The 21,883-nt window shown below is 47.8% G+C and overlaps 1 protein-coding gene across 2 annotated transcripts in view; it reads left to right on the forward strand.

Annotated features, from left to right (window-relative positions):
* Positions 1 to 1,646: 1,646 nt before the first annotated feature.
* Positions 1,647 to 21,883, forward strand: part of GPC3 (glypican 3) — a 155,329-nt gene continuing 135,092 nt past the window's right edge. The window contains exons 1-3 of one of the 2 annotated variants that reach the window (XM_042807527.1): positions 1,907 to 1,981; positions 9,069 to 9,180; positions 10,803 to 10,964. In XM_042807527.1, the coding sequence (XP_042663461.1) occupies positions 9,087 to 9,180; positions 10,803 to 10,964 (256 nt within the window). In that variant the 5' untranslated portion in view covers positions 1,907 to 1,981; positions 9,069 to 9,086. Of the gene's footprint in view, positions 1,982 to 9,068; positions 9,181 to 10,802; positions 10,965 to 21,883 lie in introns of both variants that reach the window. The other variant, XM_042807526.1, reaches the window with a different exon arrangement.

Below are 21,883 nucleotides of genomic sequence, written 5' to 3' on the forward strand. Positions count from 1 at the left end.
AAACGAAGCACTCTCTCGTCTTAACAGAGATACCCAAATGCCACCTATTTGGGGCTGTATGTAATTCTTTGCTATAATGGCATACTTGACAGTATCTGTGTACTTACCTGGAACAGTAAAAGCCTCCTGTACTTAAATGAAATACAGCAGGATTGAAGATGAACACAGGAGGTGCTTGAATGCCTTTTAGACAACAGTAATTCAGATCATAAACTTAATATAGATTGCAATAGTGCATATAAAAGAGCGCTTCAAATACCAACCTTTGTATTCTGCAATTCAGTACAATTGATTCCTAACCTAAAGCAATACCGTACCCAAACCCTAAACTGTTGCATAAACATAACAAATCCATCACCGAATCGATGAAAGAGATGCAGAAAAGATACATTAACTCTCCAGCACGACGTGGCTCACATGAGCTGAAGCCTGTGTGATGGTATTTCATGCAAGGAACTGGGAGAAATAAAAGTGTGTAAAGGCTGAATCCTCATCTCTATCACTGAGTGCACACCCGCTCTTCGCTCTGCTGAAATCCGGTGCAATTTGAACCGTGGAGCACCTATTCCTCTGAGCAAAATGAAATTCCTGGATTCCTCAGAATCCCTGCAAAGCAGGACTTTTTGCTGCCCGGTTAATGGGAGTTTTGTCAGCCGTGCTTACTAGACACAATAAATGGATAATAAATAGTGCAGTCTGCGGACAGCAACAGACTCCAACAATCCATTAACCAATGAGACATGTTGCACATTCCAGCTTATTAGTCTCATATCCATAATATATTTTAACAATCTCTCCCTGGCAGGCATTTTCTCAGAACAAACACACAGGTTGGACTTCCATTTTTCATCCCTCTTCAAAATTTCAGAGTGAAAAAGAGCCGGTAGCGAGCCATTAGTGATAATTTGATCTTGTATTTGCTCTGGAAATTTTTTAAATAGATTTTTTTTTTTTTTTCTCCCCTGTTCTTCTGCTTATGCTTGCTCCCTCCTGTTTTTCCTCTGCAGAAGCAGCACTGTGCAGGCCGGGGGTCAGCAGCCTGGACAAGCAGAGTTTTTTGGCTCTTTGCTTTTTTAAACCAAGCCTTCCCTCACCCCGCCCTGCCCGCTTCCCACTTCACGCAGGTGCTGGCTGAGCGATGACCCACGTGGGCCCCTTCCAGCTGAGCCCTGCCATGGGGGGTGGGTGGTGTCCCCACGGGTGGGGACCCCTTCCGCTCGGCGAGCCAGGGCCACCCAGCAGCTCCCGCTTGGAAAACTGGGGAGGAAATGGCCCCGGCAGAGGAACACAGCGTGGGTGCGTGTTCCCGGCGTTAACCCCTCGGGTCGGTTGGCGAGTGCTCGCCCACGGGGGCCCTTCGGCGAGCGGGTTACCCGTGGCTCAGCTCGGAGGGGAAAGCGGGGTGGCAGCTCCCCCCCGGCACTCCCAAACCGGAGCCGCCCCGGTAACTCACGGCGCAGCGCGGTGACCCCACGCGGGGCCGCGGCCGCGCGTGCAAACACCGGCGGGGCAGGTGAGGGGCGCGCGCCGGGCGGGGCGGGGCGGGGCGTGTTCGCCGGTAGCGGGGCGTCCGCCAATCAGCTTGGGGAGAGGGGAGGGGGAGAGGGGGCGGGGGGCCAATGGGTGTGCGGCGGGGGCGGGGCGGAGCGCGCGGAGCCGGTCCCGGCGGCTGTGGGGAGCTGGCGCGCGGGGCTGAGCTCCGCTCCCCTCAGCTCCGCCGTGCTGCCACCCCCCCCCCCCCCGCAGCCCCGGCGGGGATGCCTGCCGGCGGGGCGTAGAGGAGCACCCCGGTGCCCCGGGAGGATGTCGGGGAGCAGCGGAGCGCTGCTGCTGCTGCTGTTGGTGCTGGTGGCCGCCGCCGCGCTACTCGGTGCCCCGGGGGTCGCGCAGCCAGCGGGGGAAACCGCCTGCCGCCCGGTCCGCGCCGCCTTCCAGGTGCTTCAGCCCGGAGCCAAGTGGGTGCCCGAGAACCCCGTGCCAGGTGAGACCGCTCGCCCCCCCCCCCCCCCCCCCCCCCCACGCCTAGCCGGGACCGGGGATCGCTCCGCGGCGGGGCGAAAGCTGTTGCGGAGCCCGGGGGACCGGCCGCCCGCCGGGATCTGCTCCGCCCGGTGACCGCCGGGCTCCGGCGCCCCGTTGCATCCCGCTGGGTTAAAGCGGAGCCGGCGGTCGCGCCCCTGGACTGGCAGCCCCCGAGGTGAGCGGGGCTCTGGCTGCTCCCGTTTTGTTTAAGGGGCCGGGGTGTGTGTGTGTGTGTGTGTGTGTGTGTGTGTGTGTTTCTTACTTCGAGGCGGCTCGTAAGGAAACTTCTGCCGCCGGGCAGAGCTCCCCGCGGAACCGGCCGCTCTCTCCGGTGGCCGGGGGGGACCCGTCGCCTCTCAGCTCGCCCGGGGTCTGCCGGAGCCGCACCGTGTGCGGGCGGCGAGCGGAGGCGTGCCGGGCGGGGGTAAAACCCCTCTCTGCAAAAGCCGCTCCGAGAGCATCCTGACCCTTCAGCCCCATCCCGGCCCCGGGAAAAAGGGCTGGGAGGCGGCGGCGCGGCCCCACGGCGTTCCCCAGGCTGTGTCCGCAGCGGGTGGGTGCGATGTCCCGGGTGGGAGGCTCTCACGGATCCGGGCGAGGTCATGCTCTGCCCTGCAATTCGCATTACAGGTGTCTGACTGTGTGGTACCGCACCAAAGCTCCTTTTTCGGCTTTTTGGTAACGTCAGCCCCTCCGGGTGGGTGGCTGTGCGCCCGGAGTGTGTGCACACAAACGGGAGGTTTTGATAGCTGCGTGACGGGGCTGCCTGGAGAACTCGGGTGCTGTTGTGTTAGGTTAAATACGCAGCAGCAAATGCCTGCCCTGAAAAGCTTGTGATCGAAGTATGGAAAGGAAGAGATAACAGGCAAACGTGACAGGCAGGGGAGGTGCAATGAGATCGTTGCCAGCGGTAGCTGTTTTTAATAACGATGTGTTGGGTTACATTTCTTGCATTCGGTGTCGCACAGGCCAGAAATATAAGAGTTGGTTTAGCAACAATCTGCTGCAGCGCAGGAGAGGACGGGGAGAAGTGGGGTGCTGAGGGCTGGCACTGCAAGGTGTTGCGTCTGCTGGTGCCGGTCCCAAATCCTTTGGGCTGTGGGGCTGTATCGATACCACAGCTTACCAACAGCTGTGAGATCTAGAGGGAGAGTTTAGATGCAAGTCCTGGTGAGAGAGTACCTGCCCCATCCCTTTCTGTTCTCACATACCCTTCCAATATAATTTCTGACTCTTTTCTTAATGCTTCCTTCAGACTAGCTGCAGGAACAGCACCTCTTCTCTCTCCATCCTGCAGCACCTCAGTCTCCTGGTCAGCATGGAGGTAGCACTGGAAATACTTTGTGATGAAAGGTTTGCATTGAGGGCTGTAAGGAGGGGAAAGAGCTGTTCTTTATCACTGCTAAAATGACAGATTCTGTTGTTTGTTTGTAATCAAAAGAAGTGTTTTCCTTCGCTTCTGTGAAAGTCAGTTAAATGTTTGCTTTGATCCCTAGGTAACTTTCTAGGAGTGTGTTTTTACAGGGATAGGTGATGGAGGGGGGCAGCCGGGATGCTCCCAGCAGGCCCCTCCGGGCTGTGCTGTGGGTGGTGAGGAGCTGCTGGCACCTCCATGCTGCAGTGTGCTTGGTCCTTCTCCAGAAACCAGTGGCCATCCTAGCCTGGGCTGTGGTTGCAGCAGGTGCTGTTGCCTGGGCATCTTTCCTTTCCCAGCTGGGTTCAGCTTGCTGGAGTTGCTCAGTTGTGCTTTTGCTCCCCTGGGAGCTCCAGCTGCATCCCTGATATTCAGGAGGAGTAAGGAGCCCTTTGCCTCTCTGCAGAGCCTGTGGGTAGCTGGATCAATATCTCCTAACAGGGCTGGTGTTTCAAGTGAATGCTTCCAGCTTGTTATGATGATAAAGTTCCCACATATCAAATCGAAAGTGGATTTTACATTTGCCTAAGTACATAAACTTGATCATAATTAAAGCAATGACTGCTCGCTTATACCTTGGATCTGGCCCATCTTGCATGACTCTGTGTAGTAATTACACTTCAGAGCACTCGCTTCTCCTAGTAGCAGCTACATAAATCTCTGTAATAGGGGAACATCACTCAAGGACTATTTTCCAGGCTTCTGTTTATTGCTTTTCTGCCTTTCATACATCTGTCAATTAAAAAAAGTTTTAGAGTTCCCAGCCACAAATCACCATGGAATCAATTCTGAGAACCTTTGCCTATAGATCATATCACCCTGGCGAAACTGAGGGTTTAAACAACTTACTTAAAACTTCTTTTTTTTTGACATGAACAGAAAACAATGACTTCCGAAAGCCACATTTTGCATTATGAGCAGTTGTGGCTGAAGGCGTAAGTAGAGGAAATGCTGCTGAGTTGCAACACACGCAGGAGAAATGTCCCACGGCTCCATTTTACTGGATCAGTGGTGCATGGGCTGTGGGGACGTTGGCACAGCACTCCCTGTAGAGGAGCCCAGCCACACCAGGCTGATACTTTTAATTAAAAAAAAAAAAAAAAAAGGCAATTCTGATAAATGTGAGGGAAGCGTCGTGCTGTTTCATGAGCGGTATTAATGTTCCGGGAGTAATGCTAGCTGAAGGCGTGCATCAGGCAGTGAGCAGAAACTTGGTCTCCTCTGGTCCTGCAGCCCGGGGACCGGGTTTTTGTAGCTCTGGAGCGTGCTTTGGCACGTGTGGAGGTGGGGAGCAGTGTGACCTAACTGCTGTCAGCTGTGGCTGACTGTTTGGAGCAGTGGGAGGGCTTAATTCATGGCAACAGCTCGACTGGAGCTAGATAAGAGGCCTGCTGCTGGAGAGGAGCGAAGGCAGGGTGGTGGGAGAGCGCTTTTCATCGTATTTTCGGAAGTTGGGACTTCAGACCAGCTCGTGAGCCAGCCTGCGGGTCTGTGCTGGGGTAACTTCCTCAGCCGTTCGCATTCATTAATAACCATCTTTCTCTTACATGGCCTGTCTTGGGTTTCTTCCTCCTTTCGGCTTTTCCCGGCATAATTCTCATGTATAAACAGTAGCTTGAATTTCCATTTTTTTCCTGGTCTTTTTTTTTCTCTCCTCTTTGCTATTCGTATTCCTTTGTGTTTGTGGCGAGGCTCCGGATAATTGGGCTGGTGTGTGTGGGTAGAGGGGAAGGGACAAGCTGTGGCCTTGCCAGGACAGGGAGATGGGATGGATGTCTCTTCCCCTGGTTGCATGGAAGCTGAGGAACGCTTTCCTCAATGGAAATATCTGCAGGCAGGTCTGTTTTCCTCCTCCCATGGCAAAGCATAGTTTCCAGCTTTTTGTTCATTCTCTTTGATGGATGCAAATATGAATTCCCCCTAAGAAAATAGAGGAGAATAATCTTTTGCTATTGGAGTTGAGGTGTAAAGCTTTTTAACTGGCTGGCAGAGCGTGCCAAGCTTTTGTCTCTCTTTTCTTCTTTTTGACAGCTGGTGCGTGCCAACGTACAATTTAAAAACTGAAAATCCCATCTCTTCCTCCTGGACTAGATGCACCTTTGTTTGTGAGCTGGTTCCCTTTGGACTCCTGCTCTTTTATTCTGTTTTTCGCGAGTGGGGCAAATGATACTTCTCCGTGTGCAGCCTTTCCGTTTAGCTTAGCATGGTGGTTTAAGATCTTAGTTTACTAGATAATTGAGTTTTCTGTTCTTAATTATTTCAGGCCTGCAAGTTGCTCTCTTGATAGTTAAGAGAGCAGGAGCAGAACCCTAAAATTTAGTAACCTCCCCAGGCAGTGATTTTATAGTGAGATCATTAGTTTTATTTTTTTTTTCCCAGGGGTTAATTTTAACAACATCCTGAAGACTGTTCTTCCCAGTCTTTGGAATGGCTGTAGGGTGTGTGCGTGTGACTGTAGCAATCGTGTATGGTGAGTGGGTACCCACAAATTAACTCCATATTTTTGATGACAGTATTGTTGTTACATTTGTTGGATGGAAACTTACTGTGTAAAAACTCTCTATTCTTTCCATAACTACTACTTTTAAAAGATGCAGTGTAATAGAGAGTTATATTTGTATGGCAATCATCTGGCCAACATTGCAAGACTTGGGGAGGAATCCAGAGTCAGATGGCCTTGTGAAACACAAGATAGAATAGAAAATAAAGGATAATTAAGGAATAATAAATATCCAATGTAGTACCCATACTGTTCCAACTTTAATCACCTATTGAATGAGGTTGGTATATAATTTATATCTCTTTAATTGGGTTTTAAAAAGATCGGCACTTAACATGGGTTCTGATCAGTTGCATTTTCTTTTCCTCATGAAATACTGAGCATTAAAAGCCAGCGACAGATGCATGACCCCCAGTCACATAATTTAAAAAGAAGGTTTTCATAAAAAAAACAAAGTATTGAAATAGCTGGGGGGAAAGCCACTATATTTAAAGGTTGAATCACTGCTTATATCTGTTCAAAGCATGATGCTAACTGCAAAACAATTAGAGAAAGTAAAATAACACAAAGCAGCAGCTTTCTTATGGGTAATATTAACAAATTGGTGAGCTAAGAGTGTGGGATGAAGCCCTCTGATATTTCGAGACCGCAGAAAACGAAGAGTACTGCTGCATGCGGTAGCAGAGCCCTCCTGTCACACGTGGAGGAGACTGCAGTAATGTAACATGAAGCAGGGACAGGTTCTTATTTTGACAATGCCTGGGGTAAATTTTGGGGGAATGTTAATCTGATTTAAGATGCCACTGGATCTGGGTGGGCAGGCTTGCATGCCCCAGTGGAAGGCACGGCTTGTCTGCCTGTGTCTGACAGGGTTGGAGCTACCCTGGGATGCTTAAAATCAAAGTATAATCCTTCAGCCTCATGAAGGAGTTCACAACTGCCTGCAGATGTTCTCAGGGGGGTTTTTTGACATTTAATCCACTGAAATTATTTTCACTTCTGCTGTACTAACCACCTATCTGTGGGAATAATTCTACATCAAAGTCAAATTTAGTGTTTTAAATTCACTGCTACCAGGTCTTCAGTAAAAATTCCCTGTGTCAGGAGGAGGAGGAAGAGGCAGGGTGCTGCTGAAATTACAGCAGCTGTAGAGCTTAGTGCTGTCAGCTGGGAGCGTATGCAAAATTACTGGAGCATTTACACTGCTGTTCCCCAAGATGGCATAAATGGCACAGTGCTCTGACAGTGCCCAGTGTCTGCACGCCCTTGGGAAGGGGCCGCATCCAGCTCCTCCTCACCCATGGGAGCTGGGTGTCAGAGGGTCAAGCTCCCATCCTTAGTATCGCATCGGCATTGCTAATCTTGCAAAGGTTGGTATGTGAGCATCCGAATGCAATTTAATAAAACCATTGGAGTAATTTGTGGGACACTTTACAAATTCAGTTTTGGAAAGAATGATTTATAGCAAAAGGAGGAGGTTGTTTGCAAGGGCCGAGTGTGGCATTATAAGGTGTAATGGCTTGAAACTTTAAGAAAAAGGGGAGTGTTGTAGGTTGGGAGATAAAAACAGTCTTAACAGTAAGGGCCATTAGGCAGCAGAATGTGCTTTGCTATCTAGCATAGTGGGAGCTATCACTGGAGGTGTTTGTGTTAAATAAAATGCTTAGAGGGGGTGGACTGGGAGGCAGGGGGTAGGATTTGATGACTCACAGGACCTTTTCCATTGCATTTATGGAGCCAGAAACGTGTGGCAGTTTAATTCATGCTAGTGGTTGGTCTGTAGGCTTGTGGTGTGTTTCTGGGCATTCGTGTCTCTGCAGCCACCACGCTTCTGGAGCGTGCACGGTTTGCACAGCTCCTAGCACTTGGGGTGCAGAACTTGTGTGTCACGGGTGGTGCTGCAGCATGAGTGCAGAAGAGGGTCCTCCAAGCAACAGCATGAATAAACTCCAAACGTATTTGCAGGTCAAAAGGCGCTGTCTTGGTTTCATCGGTGTCTGCTGGGACTGGGGTCAGGGGGGTGGGTTAGTGGCTCATGGGCATCAAAACCTCCTTTCCTTACTGTTGGGACTTTTGGGTGGGACTGTTTGGGTCTGCTCACCATCTGGGAAAGCTGTAGACAGAAAATAGCCGGCAGATGGGGGCCAGGCCCCCATTCCCTGGCGCTCTGTAGCAACGCTCTGCACCAAGGAGGACTGTGTCCCTGGTAGCTGATAAGAGCCTGTCCTGCCTGTATAGACCTGTTCCGTTTACCATGACATTTCTGGTCACCGATGTTAGTTGACTATCTCTGTAAAATGTTTTAAGCTGTCAGAGTGAATTCTCAGGCTTTTTCCTTCTCCTCCGTGATTGCTCTGCTGCAGCATATGTCTGTCTTTTTATTTCATAAAAATAAAAATCCACTTAAGAGGACGAATTGGCTTAATTGCTGAAAAGAAGGATGGGACATGAGTAGATGACCTTGCCGTTTCCTATCCCTGGCTTTGACTTGCACAGATCCCTTAATTGCCAACTCTCAGATTTTCTATATTGGTATTTCCATTAATCATGGAAGGCTTTTTTTTTTTTATAATTTGAAATGTGTCCTAATGTAATAAATGTAGGAGGAAATAAGCTTTCTATTAAGAAGAAATTTATGGCTGTATTGTAGTGTTAAAGGGACCATGCTAAGCCTTTTTGCGGTGTAAATTGACTTGGATTGGACTTTAAAAAACCTCTTTAACTTGCTGTTATATAACCACTTCTCATTAATGCAGTGTCTTGCTGTTACGTGGTTTTATGGTCCCTGTTATTTTTTTTGATGCATGAAATACTTGTTGCTGTGCTCCTCTGGAGTGGGTTAGTTCCTGAATTGTTGAGACTTGGTCTTTAGATGTCAGTGGTGCTGGCTCTTTGCCAGAGGGCTTGATGAAGGAATTCGTGCTGCACATCCTGATTTACAGAAGGGGAAACTGAGGCAGCAGGTAGAGATGGAGCCGGGACGGTGGTGTGGGTCCAGCCTTGGGCTGGCCTCCTTCCTTTCCCTTTGCCATGTGTTGTTTTGCAGCAACAGCAGGACTTGCATTGGTTAAATCTCCTTTCGGCACGTGAAATGCATGCTTCAGATGAAGTATTTCATGTTGTTTTTCCCAGGCTGTTCCAGGGGAGGAGATGGGGCTGAAGGGAGGAGGGTTTCCACTGTCGCTGCTCCTGAGCCCTGACAGCTGGTTTTCCCTTGGCAGTGTGCACGACTCTTCTTCAGGAGGTACACAATTGAACTGACATTAATATTAATCCTGTTCTTCTAGAGTACACTTACAAAAGTGACTTTTGACACTTTCTAGTAATTAGTGAGAGAGTGGATGTGGTAAGGAGAAAAGAACCTGGAAGGATGTGTAATCCTTCCTGAGCAAAGATGTAAATTACCAAACTTGATTCTGTTGAGGAAAAAAACCTTCTGTTGCGAGTGGGAAGGCAGAGTGAGGGCTGAGGGGGGTGTGGAGCCTTCAGCCTGTCGGGGCTGTCGGTCGCTGGCTTGGGGACTGCTTCCTAATCCTGGTCTGGGCTGTGCTGAGCCTAACAGGGAGCTGCTGCTGCTCTGGGCATGATGTAGTTTGGGTGGCAGACACCAACATGGAAGCTTCTCTCTGCTGTCTGGCCCTGGACAGCCGTTTTTAATGGAGTTGTTGCTTACTGTTTGAGTTCCTAACAGCAGCACCAGATTAGATGTGTTTGGTGCGATGAGGGCTGTTTGTTTAGATATGGGCTCCTTGTTCCACCTGTTTGTGGCGCCACAGTTTACTATTGAAAGTTGATTGAGAATGAGACACTTCTGTTCCAGCTCTCTTGTTCCATCTTCTGTTGTCTGAACACAAAAGATGAATATTTTTTTTTTTCTAGATTTTATTTATGACTTTTAGCTAAAACTTTTAGCTAGAGTTGTCTACTAGGTCCAGGAGTAAGAGCTTTGAGAACACTTTGGGAATGTCAAAACCAAGGGTTTAGCATCACTGACCAGTGCTTTGAGTTACTGCTTGATGCCAGAGCAGCAGTGTTCCTCTTGCCTTTGTCCCCTGGCTTTTGTAGAAATCTGGTGGATGGGTGGAGGTGCTGCCCATGCAGTGGCATCTCTGCTGCCATGCTCGGTGCAAGCCTCAGGACCTGTCCCTCTGCAGGGGGACTCGCACAAGTGAGGTGATGCACTTTGGGCTTTTCCTCTTGCAGTGGAGGAAGGATGGGGTGGTGAAATTGGCGGGAGGGCTCAGGAGATATGTACAATTTATAAGTCTGCACTAAAAAAAAAATCATTATTGTTGTGCCCTCCTGTTGTTACTGTTATTGCTGTAGATGCAAAAGGATGGAGATAGTAAGGGAATAACACAGCTGTTATTTGTTTTAAGCTAGTTTTAAGTCTTTATGCAAATTACAAGCATATCCTGCGTGCTGAGCTACACGTATTACTCTATTCCTTGTAAATCCACAGCTTCAAATGCTGGCTCCTTTTTTCATCTCCCACTCCATCTCTTTGGCTGCCTGTAGCTCCTCACCATTGCGCTGACAGGCATGCAGGAGGCAGCAGGGCAATTCTCTGTATCACTCTGCTCGGCACCAGCACCTCAGTGGATGGAGTGTGTGGGAGCTAAAGCAAGCAGCGTGCTGGCAGGAGTACATAGCAAGTTCTCGGGGGCTATTGCTCAGCAATCCTGCCTCTGCCTTATCAGTCTTCTCCTCAGCCAAGCTGCTTGCTCAGGACAAATTCCATAAACATCATCAATTTGCCCAAACAGTAATTGCAGCAATATCAATGTACGGAGTTGGTTTCCTCTCCACTCCCAGCAATTCCACCTCCTAATGCAAATTTTCTGCCCTTCTTGGGTCTGTCTCCAGGGTCGGATCTGCAAGTATGCATCCCGAAGGGCTCCACGTGCTGTTCCAGGAAGATGGAGGAGAAGTACCAGGCGACAGCCCGCCTGAACATGGAGCAGCTCCTGCAGTCAGCCAGCATGGAGCTGAAGTTCCTTGTCATCCAGAACGCTGCTGTCTTCCAAGGTGAGCGCTGGGGTGGTCCAGGCACGTGGCAGGAGGAGGAAGTGCTTCTGCTCCTCTTCCTCAGCACCTGGCAATCAGAAGTGCAGGTGGTTGGAAGCTTTCTGTGCACTTGGTTTCATAGGTTTATATGTATTATATATGCTTATTTATGATAAATAATATACCTGGTTTGCTATATGGCTGCTCTGCAGGGCTTGTGCTAAATATTCCCATAGCTGAAACAGCAAATGTAAATTTAAAAACTAAACCTCTTCAAGTGCAAATCTAAAAATAAATGAAAACCCCATTACTCTAGGAATTACAGTATCTGTGCAAGTACCATCTTGTCTGATTCTGCCAGTCCTGAAAACCAGGTTGCAGTAATATGACCTGGTTGCCACCCCAGTGTGATGCTTGGTAAGCATCTGACTAAAATGTGTGTATTGATTATTGTTTTACGGTAGATAACAAAGTTGGTTATTCCAGGTGAAGTGGGTAGAGGCTGCCTTGTTCACAAGTTCCGTCCCTCATGCTCGCCATGGGGTATTTGAGCACTTGATAACCTGATGTCACACTACATGGTGGCAGCTCTCTTTGTTTTCTAAAGATAATGTGATGTATTGTCTTTTTAGCAAAACGATCTTTGACAAATTTTTGACTGCGGATACACACTAGTTTGTGTCACTTAAATCTGCAATCAATTTTTTTAGGGCCTTTACACAATCAAAACTTATTCTATCCATGGTTAACGTGCAGTGAAATGATTGCTTGTTTGTTGAGTGCTCTCCTACTGAGGTTCCATCGTTCTGTATTAATGGCATTTTTGCCTATATTTAAAAAAGAAGGCATGAGCAATCAAGCATTTTTTTCTTCATGCTGATATTTTTGCAGAATAATTGATTTATTTTTGTTCATGCATCACTAACAGCAAGACCCAAAGCCTGCTGAAGCCTATGGCAAAGCTCTGCTCTGGTCCACAATTGACTGATGAAGTCTAGTGTGTTGTTTTTCTCAATGTAAGATCAAATAAATTGCTGAGGAGGTAACAGCGTATTTTTTTTTTTCCCCCAATACTTCTTAATGCAGTGACCGTTAAGTTTCAGTTCTGCTAAACAGAGTGGAGTAAAAGTAACGAGAAATCGGTTTCTTAGACATTGGAAATTTGGATGAGCTTCAGAAATGGTGAATAATCTTGCTGGAATACGAAGTGTCTGCCTCCTCCCCTACCATTTGACAAAAACATGGCAACATTAGAGTTTTTATTGTGTGTAGGAATGACACCCTATGTTACTACAGGTCGTACATAGCAGAGTTGGGTGCTCTAGCTCTGAACTTCCTGCCTCTTCTGGAGAGAGTTGAGGCCCTTACTATGATTTCTGGTTTTCCTTTTCTTAACTATGATTTTCATCCTTTCCCTGTTGTGTGGTTTGAGCCCAGAGGGCAACTGAGCACCACACAGCTGTTTAGGGGAAGAAAGAAAACATCACTTTAATTCAAACGCTAACAAAAACAACACTTAGCAGGCAAGGTGTGATGGTGAGAAGGGCCACCATATCCAAAAATACCTCCCCCCCCAGCCCTCCCTTCTCCCCGGGCTCAGCTCTGCTGCCCATCTCTCCCCCTCCTCCCCCAGCAGCGCAGGGGCAGGGGATGGGGGTTACAGACAGCTCACCGCTCCTTCCTTCTCGGGAGAGGGGGTGAATGCTGCACATTCCCCCCTGTTCCACATAGCTCCCCTCTCACTGGAGTCAGTCCTCCACCAACCCTCTCCACTGTGAGTCCTCTCCATGGGCCGCAGCCGTTCCCGAGCTGTCCCGGTGTGGGTCCCCCCCGCGTGTTGCAGCCCTGCCAGTGCCAAACCACGACAGTGGGGGCTGCTTCTCCCCTCAGAGTCCCGGCCTCCTTTAAGCACAGACGCCTGTCCTGGCGTGGGCTCCTCCACAGGCTTCAGGTTGGCTTCTGCTCCACTGGTGACCTCCACGGGGGGCAGGGGGGTGGCCCTGCCCTCTCACCACGGGATACAGGGGGCTCTGCTCTGGCTCACCTCCACCCCTTCCTCCTCCTTCCTTCCACTGACTTGGGTGTTTGTCCTTGTAGCTCCTTACAAGTCTCAAACCCCGCCCAGGTTCCCCTTCTTAAATACATTACCCCAGAGGCACCGCCACCATCACTAATTGTCTCGGCCCTGGCCAGAGGTGGGGCAGTCTTGGAGCCAGGGGAGCTCTGAGAAGCTTCTCACAGGGGACACCAATGTAGCCCCCTCCCCTGCTACCAAAACCCCACCACAGAAACCCAGCACAGCTGTGCAGGGGTTTTGGAGCTGATAATCTGAAAAGCCTTGGTATGAAGAATTGCCATTCTTGGTGGTGGGGAAGAAAAGCATTTAATTGAAGAATTCCTGACCACTTCTGCTTATAAAAAAGCTCATGATTAATTTTAAAGATCTTTTGCAATCCCATTATAGAAGAGGAATTCTTAGCTGGAACCATTGAGGAGCTCATTTTAATTACCTCATATAAAGTGTTTTGGACTTGGAAGGGCAGTTCATTAGACTTTGAACATTGTATACTTTTGTTATCTCTAAATTTAGTCTTAAAGTCTGTAGAAGAACACTTTTTTAATAGATGAATCTTTTGATTGCTGTTTGTTTAAGAATATTTTGATGGCTGCAGTGCCAGAGGCTGTTCCAGCTGTAGAAATTGTGCTTGGACCCAACATGTGGCAGTGATTTCTTGTTTCTTGGCACCACTCATAGTAGGGGACAGACTTCTATCTCAAGACGTCACTAAAGGAGCTGGTGCTGGGGTGTAGCATCTCAAGTCAAACCCCACCAGCGTGATGTTTGCTTCCTCCCATGTTGTGTTGCCAAGGTATGTGCTATGACAGCTGGTCAGAAAACTTGCTGCTGCCCTGGCACAGCTGGGGAGTGTAGGATCCCATCGCAGGGGTGTGTGCCTGGGGCTGTGCAGGCTGCGTTCAGCTATAGCGGGGGGATGCTGGAGCAATCAGGGAGGAGGCACTCGTGACCACCATTGGAGCCCCCGTGGTCCCTGAGCATCTCCTGCAGGTCCTGCTCCTGCACGGTGTCTCTGCTCGAAGCTGGGGACAGATGTCCCATGGCTGCAGGAGTGGGATAGCTCAAAGCAGTGCCAGCTCTCGCAGGCATGCTCTGGCAGGGGAGAAAGCTCTCCGCGTGTGTCTTGCACTGTGTTGGATGCCAGCATCTGCTGGGGATCCTGCCCAGAGGATGGGTAATTGCACTGCTCTCTAGAGAGGGGTAATATGTTGGTATGGAAACATATCCTAACCATGCATATCAAACCCACAAACGTGAAATCCTTCAGAGTTAATTTCAATATTTTTAGCCTGAGATCTAAAGGGACTGCTAGTCTGACAAACAAAATCTCACCCAGATGTTATTATTTTGCACCAAATTTAATTTCTTCCTGCTGAAGGTAGAGCGGCATCTCTGCTGATAAAGATCAAGGGAAATTGTCTGGCATTTACAGAAAGTCTTATCCAGGCCTATCTGTTACAATGTTCACTTAGCAAAGTTTATTAGATTATTAGTTTTAGACCCTTGGGCTTTTTCTTTATTGCAGTTAAGAAGGAAGAATCCCAACCAGAAAAATCCTCTCTTCACTAAATTTAAATGGAACAATTAGCTTCTGGTCCTACCTTACAGGCATTTTTTTTGAAATTATGAAGATGATTTAAGTAGTGATTTAATCTTTTCGAAACTTGCTGCATTTGACAGTGTTAAAATGGATTGTAGCTACCTTGCCTGCAGTTGAATCGTACTCTGGGATTTCTTTGAGGGCAGGTTTTTTAGCTTTCATGTGGTGTGTCTGTGCTGGTATCTGCCCGTGTGCCCATCTCCCAGTTCAGGTTCTCAGCTGATGGCAGCTCTGTTGTGTACCATGAAGTTAGGCTGAACCACATTGCTTCAAAACTTGCTCACGTGTCTTTTGACAAGTGGCATTTAGTAATGCTCTGGGGTTCTCATCCAAATTAACCATTGAATTAGTGCAACTAACCTCCTGTGGCAAACAGCCAGAGCCCTGCCTACAGTTTGCTTTCTCCCCTCTCTTTCTCCTGAAGTTAGATCTTGGCTTTTTTGTGGGGGGGTTTCTGGCCCTGCTACCACCTAATCTTTTTCTATTAAAACAACAACAAAAAAGCCCTCAACAAGTCCTTTTGATTTCCTAAGTATTAAATCTGAATAGCTCAGCTTTGTGAAAGGTAAACCTGAACAGGAAAATACCAGAGTGGTTCTTGTTTTTTTCCCTCCTTCCCCCAGTAAAAAAGCTTTGTTCCCTGGGATTGTGTTATGTTCATGTTCATCAGTCTGATGCCTCTTGCTTCCTAAGGTTGGGAATTTGCTTTTGAGTGATCACTTAATTTTTTGTCCTGCATAGTGTCTGTTGCACTGTGGATAACAGAAAATTAAATCTTTAGCAGCTGCTCAGTTGCAGCTTTCATGGTACACTCTCCCTAGTTCTTTGCCCAAGGTAAAAGGTAATTTTTTAAAAAAAAAAAAAAAAAGTGGAAAAATTGCAACACAATTAAGCACAGAAAGACCCTCCAAGGGAAGATGAGCATCTTCACTCATTACTTTGTGTAGGACTTGCTGGTAATACTCCACCTCCAGCAAGTGTGAAGCATGGGAATAGGAGAGCTGACTACTAGGGGCTGCTTCTGCAGGACTAGTGCAGCGTGCTCTGGGAGAAAGTTGCTTTAATCATTTTAAGTGAATGCTCAAATAAGCTATCATCAGGATCTCATGTTGCCCTTCTGCAGCCTCTTCTGTTGTTGCTGGTCAAATCCTGGAGTGGCCTCTCTGTGTGGGGCCAACGCCAGGCTGTTGGAACATGTCGGTGGCTGCCCTGCGATCTCGTGGCAGGAATGGTGAGGTCCTTGGAGCCAGCGGGGTAGTGGTGGTGTAAATCTGGAGGTGCACCACGTGCCTGTTTCTGCCCCTGAATCTAGCCACCCTGCTGCTTGTCTGGGCACAGGGCTTGCTTCCACCCAATTCCCAAATAGCTCCTGTGGGGCTGCAGAGCTGCTGGGACTTTGGGAATGTGGGGGGTGTGGGAAGGCAGGAATGCAGTTACCTGAACTGGAAAATTATCTGGGATGCTGTACTTGAATTCCCTGTGGTGAAAGCCTGTAGGCTTTAAAGTAAGACCTCAAATGTTGCCTCTCCAAGGCAATGTCATTTAATCTTCTGCAAATGGCAGTTGGAAGGCAAAAGGAGCTTTGTTGGGTACCTAAGGGGAGCTTGCAGTGGCTTTGGAGATTTGAGGGGCTTTTGGGTTGTGTGTTTCAGAGTAGTTTCTAGGAAGGCTATGATAAATCAGTACGGCTAAACCTGCCTGTACGTGTATGGTATTCACTTATTCATGGGAGAATCCTGTTTCTTCTACCCTCTGGAGCTGAGCCATTGGTGGTTCTGGCAGAGCAGGAGGTGTGGGGAGGATGTCTGTTTATCTCCCCTTGCGTGCTGCGATAGGATAAAGGCAGAGCTGTAACTCTTAGTCCTACCAGCCAGCTCTGAAGGCTGTAAATCCTCCATTAGGCATAAATGCAGCCACTTTGGCTATTTAGAGTTATTTACACTATCCATTCATATCTGTCAGGAATGAAGGCGGTTTTGACATTGCAAGCTTCTATCAGGTTATCTTTAATCAGTTTAGAGGCACCTAAGCCACAAATATATCAAATAGCCGATCCTAATATTGGAGTCCTCTAAAGTATGACTGAATTATTTATTTTGTTATGATGAAAATGTCTGGGCTTTATTGGGTTTTCTTTGAAGAAGTTGATTCTGCTTGAAGTCTGGAAGATAAAAGATCAGCGATTGTCTCTCCAAGTTTCTTATTCCGCATCCTTCAAGGCTTTTCATTTTTTACGAGCTGCTGTTACTACTTTAGAGTCAAGGTGAGGGAGTTGAGATTTTTTTTTTTTTTTATATTCTATTAAAGAGGTTTACGTATGTAAAAACTTTTATCTTTACTAATTACGACTTGTATGGGTAAATCCAAAATGCACGTGGCATCAATTAAGTGAGAAGATGTGGGCTGTATGGCGGGAGCTATTGCACATTAATTGCCAAGAGGGTTCCACTGATAACAGCGCTGCCCAGTAGAGCTTGGGTCTTATCATTTGGAATAGCTTAGTACTGTAGTGTCTTTAAGCCAATTAAGTCTGACAATGTAGGAGGGTCTTTCAGGTGTTGAGAGTGGGAGGAACCGTGGATGGGCTTTATCACCACCCAGTTCTGCACGCGGAGTGAGGAGGGAGGGAGGAGGCAATATGGGGCCAGTGGAAGAAGTCTCTAGCTTGAGAAGTTAATAACTATTTCTGAATGTGTAAAGCAGTGGAGGTGAGAGGTACTGAGGGTTAGAGGGTCTTGGAGGTGAACCAGCCCTGTGGAGGGCAGATGAGCCTTGGGGACCAGAGGGCCACAGTCATGGTATGTGCGTGAGTTCAGCTGTTTAACCAGCATGCAGGTTTGGATCATCAGCTGGGCTGCTCGCACAGCTTTTCTATGCAGGAGAGAAGTCATTCTGGTTAACTGAGTAAATGTGAAAAAGATTTTTAGCAGTAGTCAAATGTGATATGAGTGTGGTGGTCAGCTTAATAGCTGCAGGTGTCTTGTGAAAAGTGCACGTGAAAATGTGAGCTCTTGCCTGTGGGATTGTAAAAATATTAAGCTGCCATTTTTGAGTGGACTCAATGAATTCATTTTTGGAAGAGAATATTAAAACTCTAATTAGACTTTATTTGCAGTGCTTATTTACTTGTAGATCTCTGTATCATCTTATAATTCCTGTTCATAATTAGTCCTCTGCCAACTAAAGTCTTGCTGCATCCTTCTCTGATGCATCTATCTCCACAGCAGCAGTTCTCTCTGAAAGCTTGTTTTGTTGTTGTTGTTTTAATTTTTTTATATTAATGTGTATTTAAAATAGGAATTGTCTCTCTGGGTCAATTCAGTCCAGTATTCTGCCTTTGGCAGTGGTTCCTGCCAGATGCTTTGGATGCACAAAGTTTGTAGTGGAAAACTATGGTGATATGTTTCCCAGGTTGATAACGATGTTCTAAACCAATGATTACAGGTAGGTGGAAAGAGCTGTCTAGATAATGAGAGATCTCTGGTTGTCAGAATTGGTCTAGGGAGGTAATGTTTCCTTTCAAATAACCAGAACTTATTGTTCATAAATCACAGTTAATCTGTTTATTACACTAGCATATGAAGCTGGAAGTCTGGAGTGTGCTATAATGTTTAGCTTTAGGAGCAGAGCTGTAATAGTAGCAGCAGTTTCAAATAATTTGAAATTGGGGGATCAGCAAAATGCTGGAGTTTGTGGAGGCTCTGGGCATTAAAAATGACTGCTGAGGATTGATGAGTTTCTTTAACAAATTGTAAAATCCATCATGCAAGAGTTAGGGCATGAAACTGCCCTCCTGAGCCGCATAAACCATGGGTTTGGACGTATTGCCTGACAGTGCACACTACCGGAAAGGGAGATTTTGAAAGATGTTTGGTTTTGTTTTTGTTGCTTCCTCTTGCTGCCTGGAGTTTCATTGCCAGCACAGTGTTGGCATGCAGCTTCCCAGGCTCTGGATGTGTTGGATGGAGCTGCTCCTCATGATGCTGAGCCTGAAATATCAGGCTCTTCTCTTGCCTGAGCACCCTCTCCTCTGCTCCAGTCAATACCAGAGTGGTCACATTTCCCTTGATCTTCCAAAATCCTGGTGCATCTCAGACAGCTTTGCACAGTCCTCACTCACAGATGATGGAGAGCTCGGGATGCATCTTTGGTGTGCCTCCCTGCAGAAGGGAGCTTGTTGGCTTTTGCTGCTGTTTTGCTGTGTCCGCATTTGAGCTCTGCAACACACACTGACACCGACGGCCTCTCGTGCTCCCATCTGCATTTCCGTGCAGCGAAGGCCCTGTGGGGACCTCATGTTGGGTATCCATAGGTTGGCTGCTGTAGGAAGAACCTGCATTGTGCCCTTTGCAGAGGGCTGGCAGTGACTCCCTGGCGTGTCCATGGAGGAGTGACGTGTGGTAGGAGATGTCCCCAGCTCCTGCCTTTTGGGGTCTTAGTGGCTTGAAGGGTTTAGCTGTCAGAAATTGCATGTGGTTGAGATCCCTTCCCTGTGTCCTGCGGCTCTTTGGTTTTCCTCTGCAATTAAATACCGCTGATGCCCTTCCTCTCACTGGTGAAATGAGGCTTGGAGGTTAGTAAGGGTCTTTTTGTAACTGCCTCCATGCTGCTTCAGTAGTTTTTAAATACTGCACTTGGTGTCTGGGCTTAGGGGTCCCCAGTTCAAAGTTTGCAGAGGAATTCCCGGATACCTGTGGATCTGCCTTCTGCTGCCAAGGTACTGTTGTCTGCCAGCTCTGCCGCTGCTTTCCTGCTGTGAAAGGGGATGGTGCTCCCATGCTTCTGAGAGACATAGGGAGACATTGGCCATGGGCACCCCAGGGCTGCTCCCTGGGCTGGGCCATGGCAGATGCTGCACCCATGTCCTCTTGTGTCTGTGCTACTCTGCCTCCGCAGGAGCTGTGGACCTCTTGGATGGGGAGATGTCTGGGTTGGGTCTCTGCAGGAGCATCGTGGCCTTGCTGAGAAGCCCGTGGTGACTTCTGCAAGTCCTCCTCCACGCCGCGTCCCTGCATTGCGCAGTGCGGTGGTGCTGCCTCCCTCCCGTCTGCTCTGAACCTGTGCTGGCAAAACCACATTGGAGTGTGAATTTTGAGACAACCAGGGAGCAAGGGCTCCTGTGTTCCTTCCAGTCTTCTGCTTCTACAAGTGGGCTGTTTTTCTGTAATTACCTTTTGAGCTGCAAGTTATCATCTTTTGGTAGTTCAAGTACTAACATTCTTAAAATGCCTCCTAATGCTATAAAGCAGTCAAATTACATCTTTCTAGCTTGCAGTAGGATGATATAAATGTCATGTTACCCTTGAATGTGGTATTTATAGAACTGCTTGGTGTCTTTGAATTTTTTTGTTTTGTTTTTTTTCCTTTGTAATTCCAGTACAGAAATGGGCATGGCGGCATCTTCCATCTCTTGCCCTGAAAGGGTAAATAGAGGCATTCTCATTGTGCAAAGTGTTTAAAATGCAAACAAGAGCTGGTTTGCATTTGCTGGAGAGGAAAGGGGGGGAAGAAGTCAGCACCCAGCAATAAAGGCAGACACTGTCTCTGTAAAGAAAACATTTTGCTAGATTGTCATCTACTTTACTTTTAAAGCAGCAATAAGATATAGCGATAAAATGGCCGATGGCGCCTTTCATCTGAGGAAAATGAACTCTTGCTGAGCCAATTAAACTGTCAATACGTTGTGGTTTCATGTTCCCTTGAGCAGACTGGATCACCTCAGGTGTGTTACTCACTTTGACTTCACTACTGATGTGAAATCAATTTTAGCAATTTATAATCTTTCATTTTACTGTGAAAGTATATTAATCTGTGAAAAACACCACTCAGATAGCAAGGGCAGATGAGAGCTTTCTACATGAGTGTGTATAGCTGGCAGTACCTCTTGGATTATCTGGTACGTAGAAGCCTGTGTAACTTTTGGACATGCTGGAGGCACCGACAATCCAGTTTGCAAGCTTTGGGCTTTATGCTTAAAAAGTTCAGAAATCATCGGAGTATTTTGGTCTAATTTTTCACTACTCAACTGCAGTAGTTTGAAATAAGCTTTATTCCTTCAGCCCAGAAGAGGCACGCCTTTCTGCATTCTTTTTGACATCAAGAGCAGCAAAGGACTGAGCGTGGCAGACTCGTAGTGTGTAGTGCTTATTAGAAAATAAAGCAGATGTGTCTAGCAGGGGTGGTGGAAAGATGCTGAGGGATGTGAGATCTCTGTTTTTTGCTTCTGTGGCAACAGTATCTAAATGTTTGGTTTAGGTTTTCCTCCTGGCTGTGAAGGGGGTGCAGGCTGAACTGTGTCCAGTTCAGACCAATGTGCCTAGGGGAGATGCTACCTGGAAAACCGTTTTTGTCCAGTTACCCTGAGATGCTGTACCTGGTGCTGTGTCTGCTTGCAGCCCTCGGGGTGGACGTGTCTGTACTGTGAGATGAAGCACCATTGCGCTGGGGTGAGTGACCTCAGTGCTTGCTGTGTTGGGTGTTGCTTCAGGGTGGCCTCATTGCTTGCTGCATGGGCACTCTTTCTCTGAGGTAGGGTTTGTTTTGGCATCTTCTTGTATCTTCTGTTGCTTTATGGGTTGTTGGTGCTCCTCAGAGAGGTGGTGTCCCTGTGGTGGTCCTTCCTCTCCCAAGCAGAGTGTGCCAAGAGGTCTGCTTTTCTCTGAAGGGCCTCGGTAGCTTTAGGGGTTCAGGCAGCAAGTGTGAGTGCCTACATAGCGTTTGTTTACAAGAGTAACAAACTGAGCTGTGCTTAAAACATTATGTCTTCCTTTTAAAACAAAATTTCGGCTTCATGAGCGCTGTGGGTGTTGGAGGGTGGTCGTGTTGTTGCATAGTGGTCATCTCTCAGCACAGCAGGAGAGGACCCATGTCCTGTCCCCTGCGAACATCCTGAGTTTTGGAGTTTCTGGAAGAGTCTCCAGCCCTGTTTTTGCCAGGTAGCCCATTTGATGGGCCTGTGATGCAGTTTCTCCACCCAAGTCAGCTGTGACCTTGAGGGATGAAGGGAAGCCTCCTTGCATTGATGGGTAACTTGCCTGACATCAACAGCACTGGAAAAGCTCTGACAGGGAGAAAGCCCCGAGAGCAAGCGTGTGTGGGAGAAGACTTGCCTAATGGGGAAGAAATGCCTCATTTTTAGGTTGCTAAAGGCGCACTGCAGGTCTTCTTTCTGTAAACTTGATTACACAAGCTGTTGGGAACCTGGGAGATTTTGGCATGGCTGAGTTTCTGCTCAGCTCCAGTCTCTGAGTGGCCTGGTGCTTC

This window comes from Tyto alba, unplaced genomic scaffold (assembly GCF_018691265.1).
Source record: "Tyto alba isolate M040663 unplaced genomic scaffold, T.alba_DEE_v4.0 Super-Scaffold_5, whole genome shotgun sequence".
NCBI classification, from domain to species: Eukaryota; Metazoa; Chordata; class Aves; order Strigiformes; family Tytonidae; genus Tyto; species Tyto alba.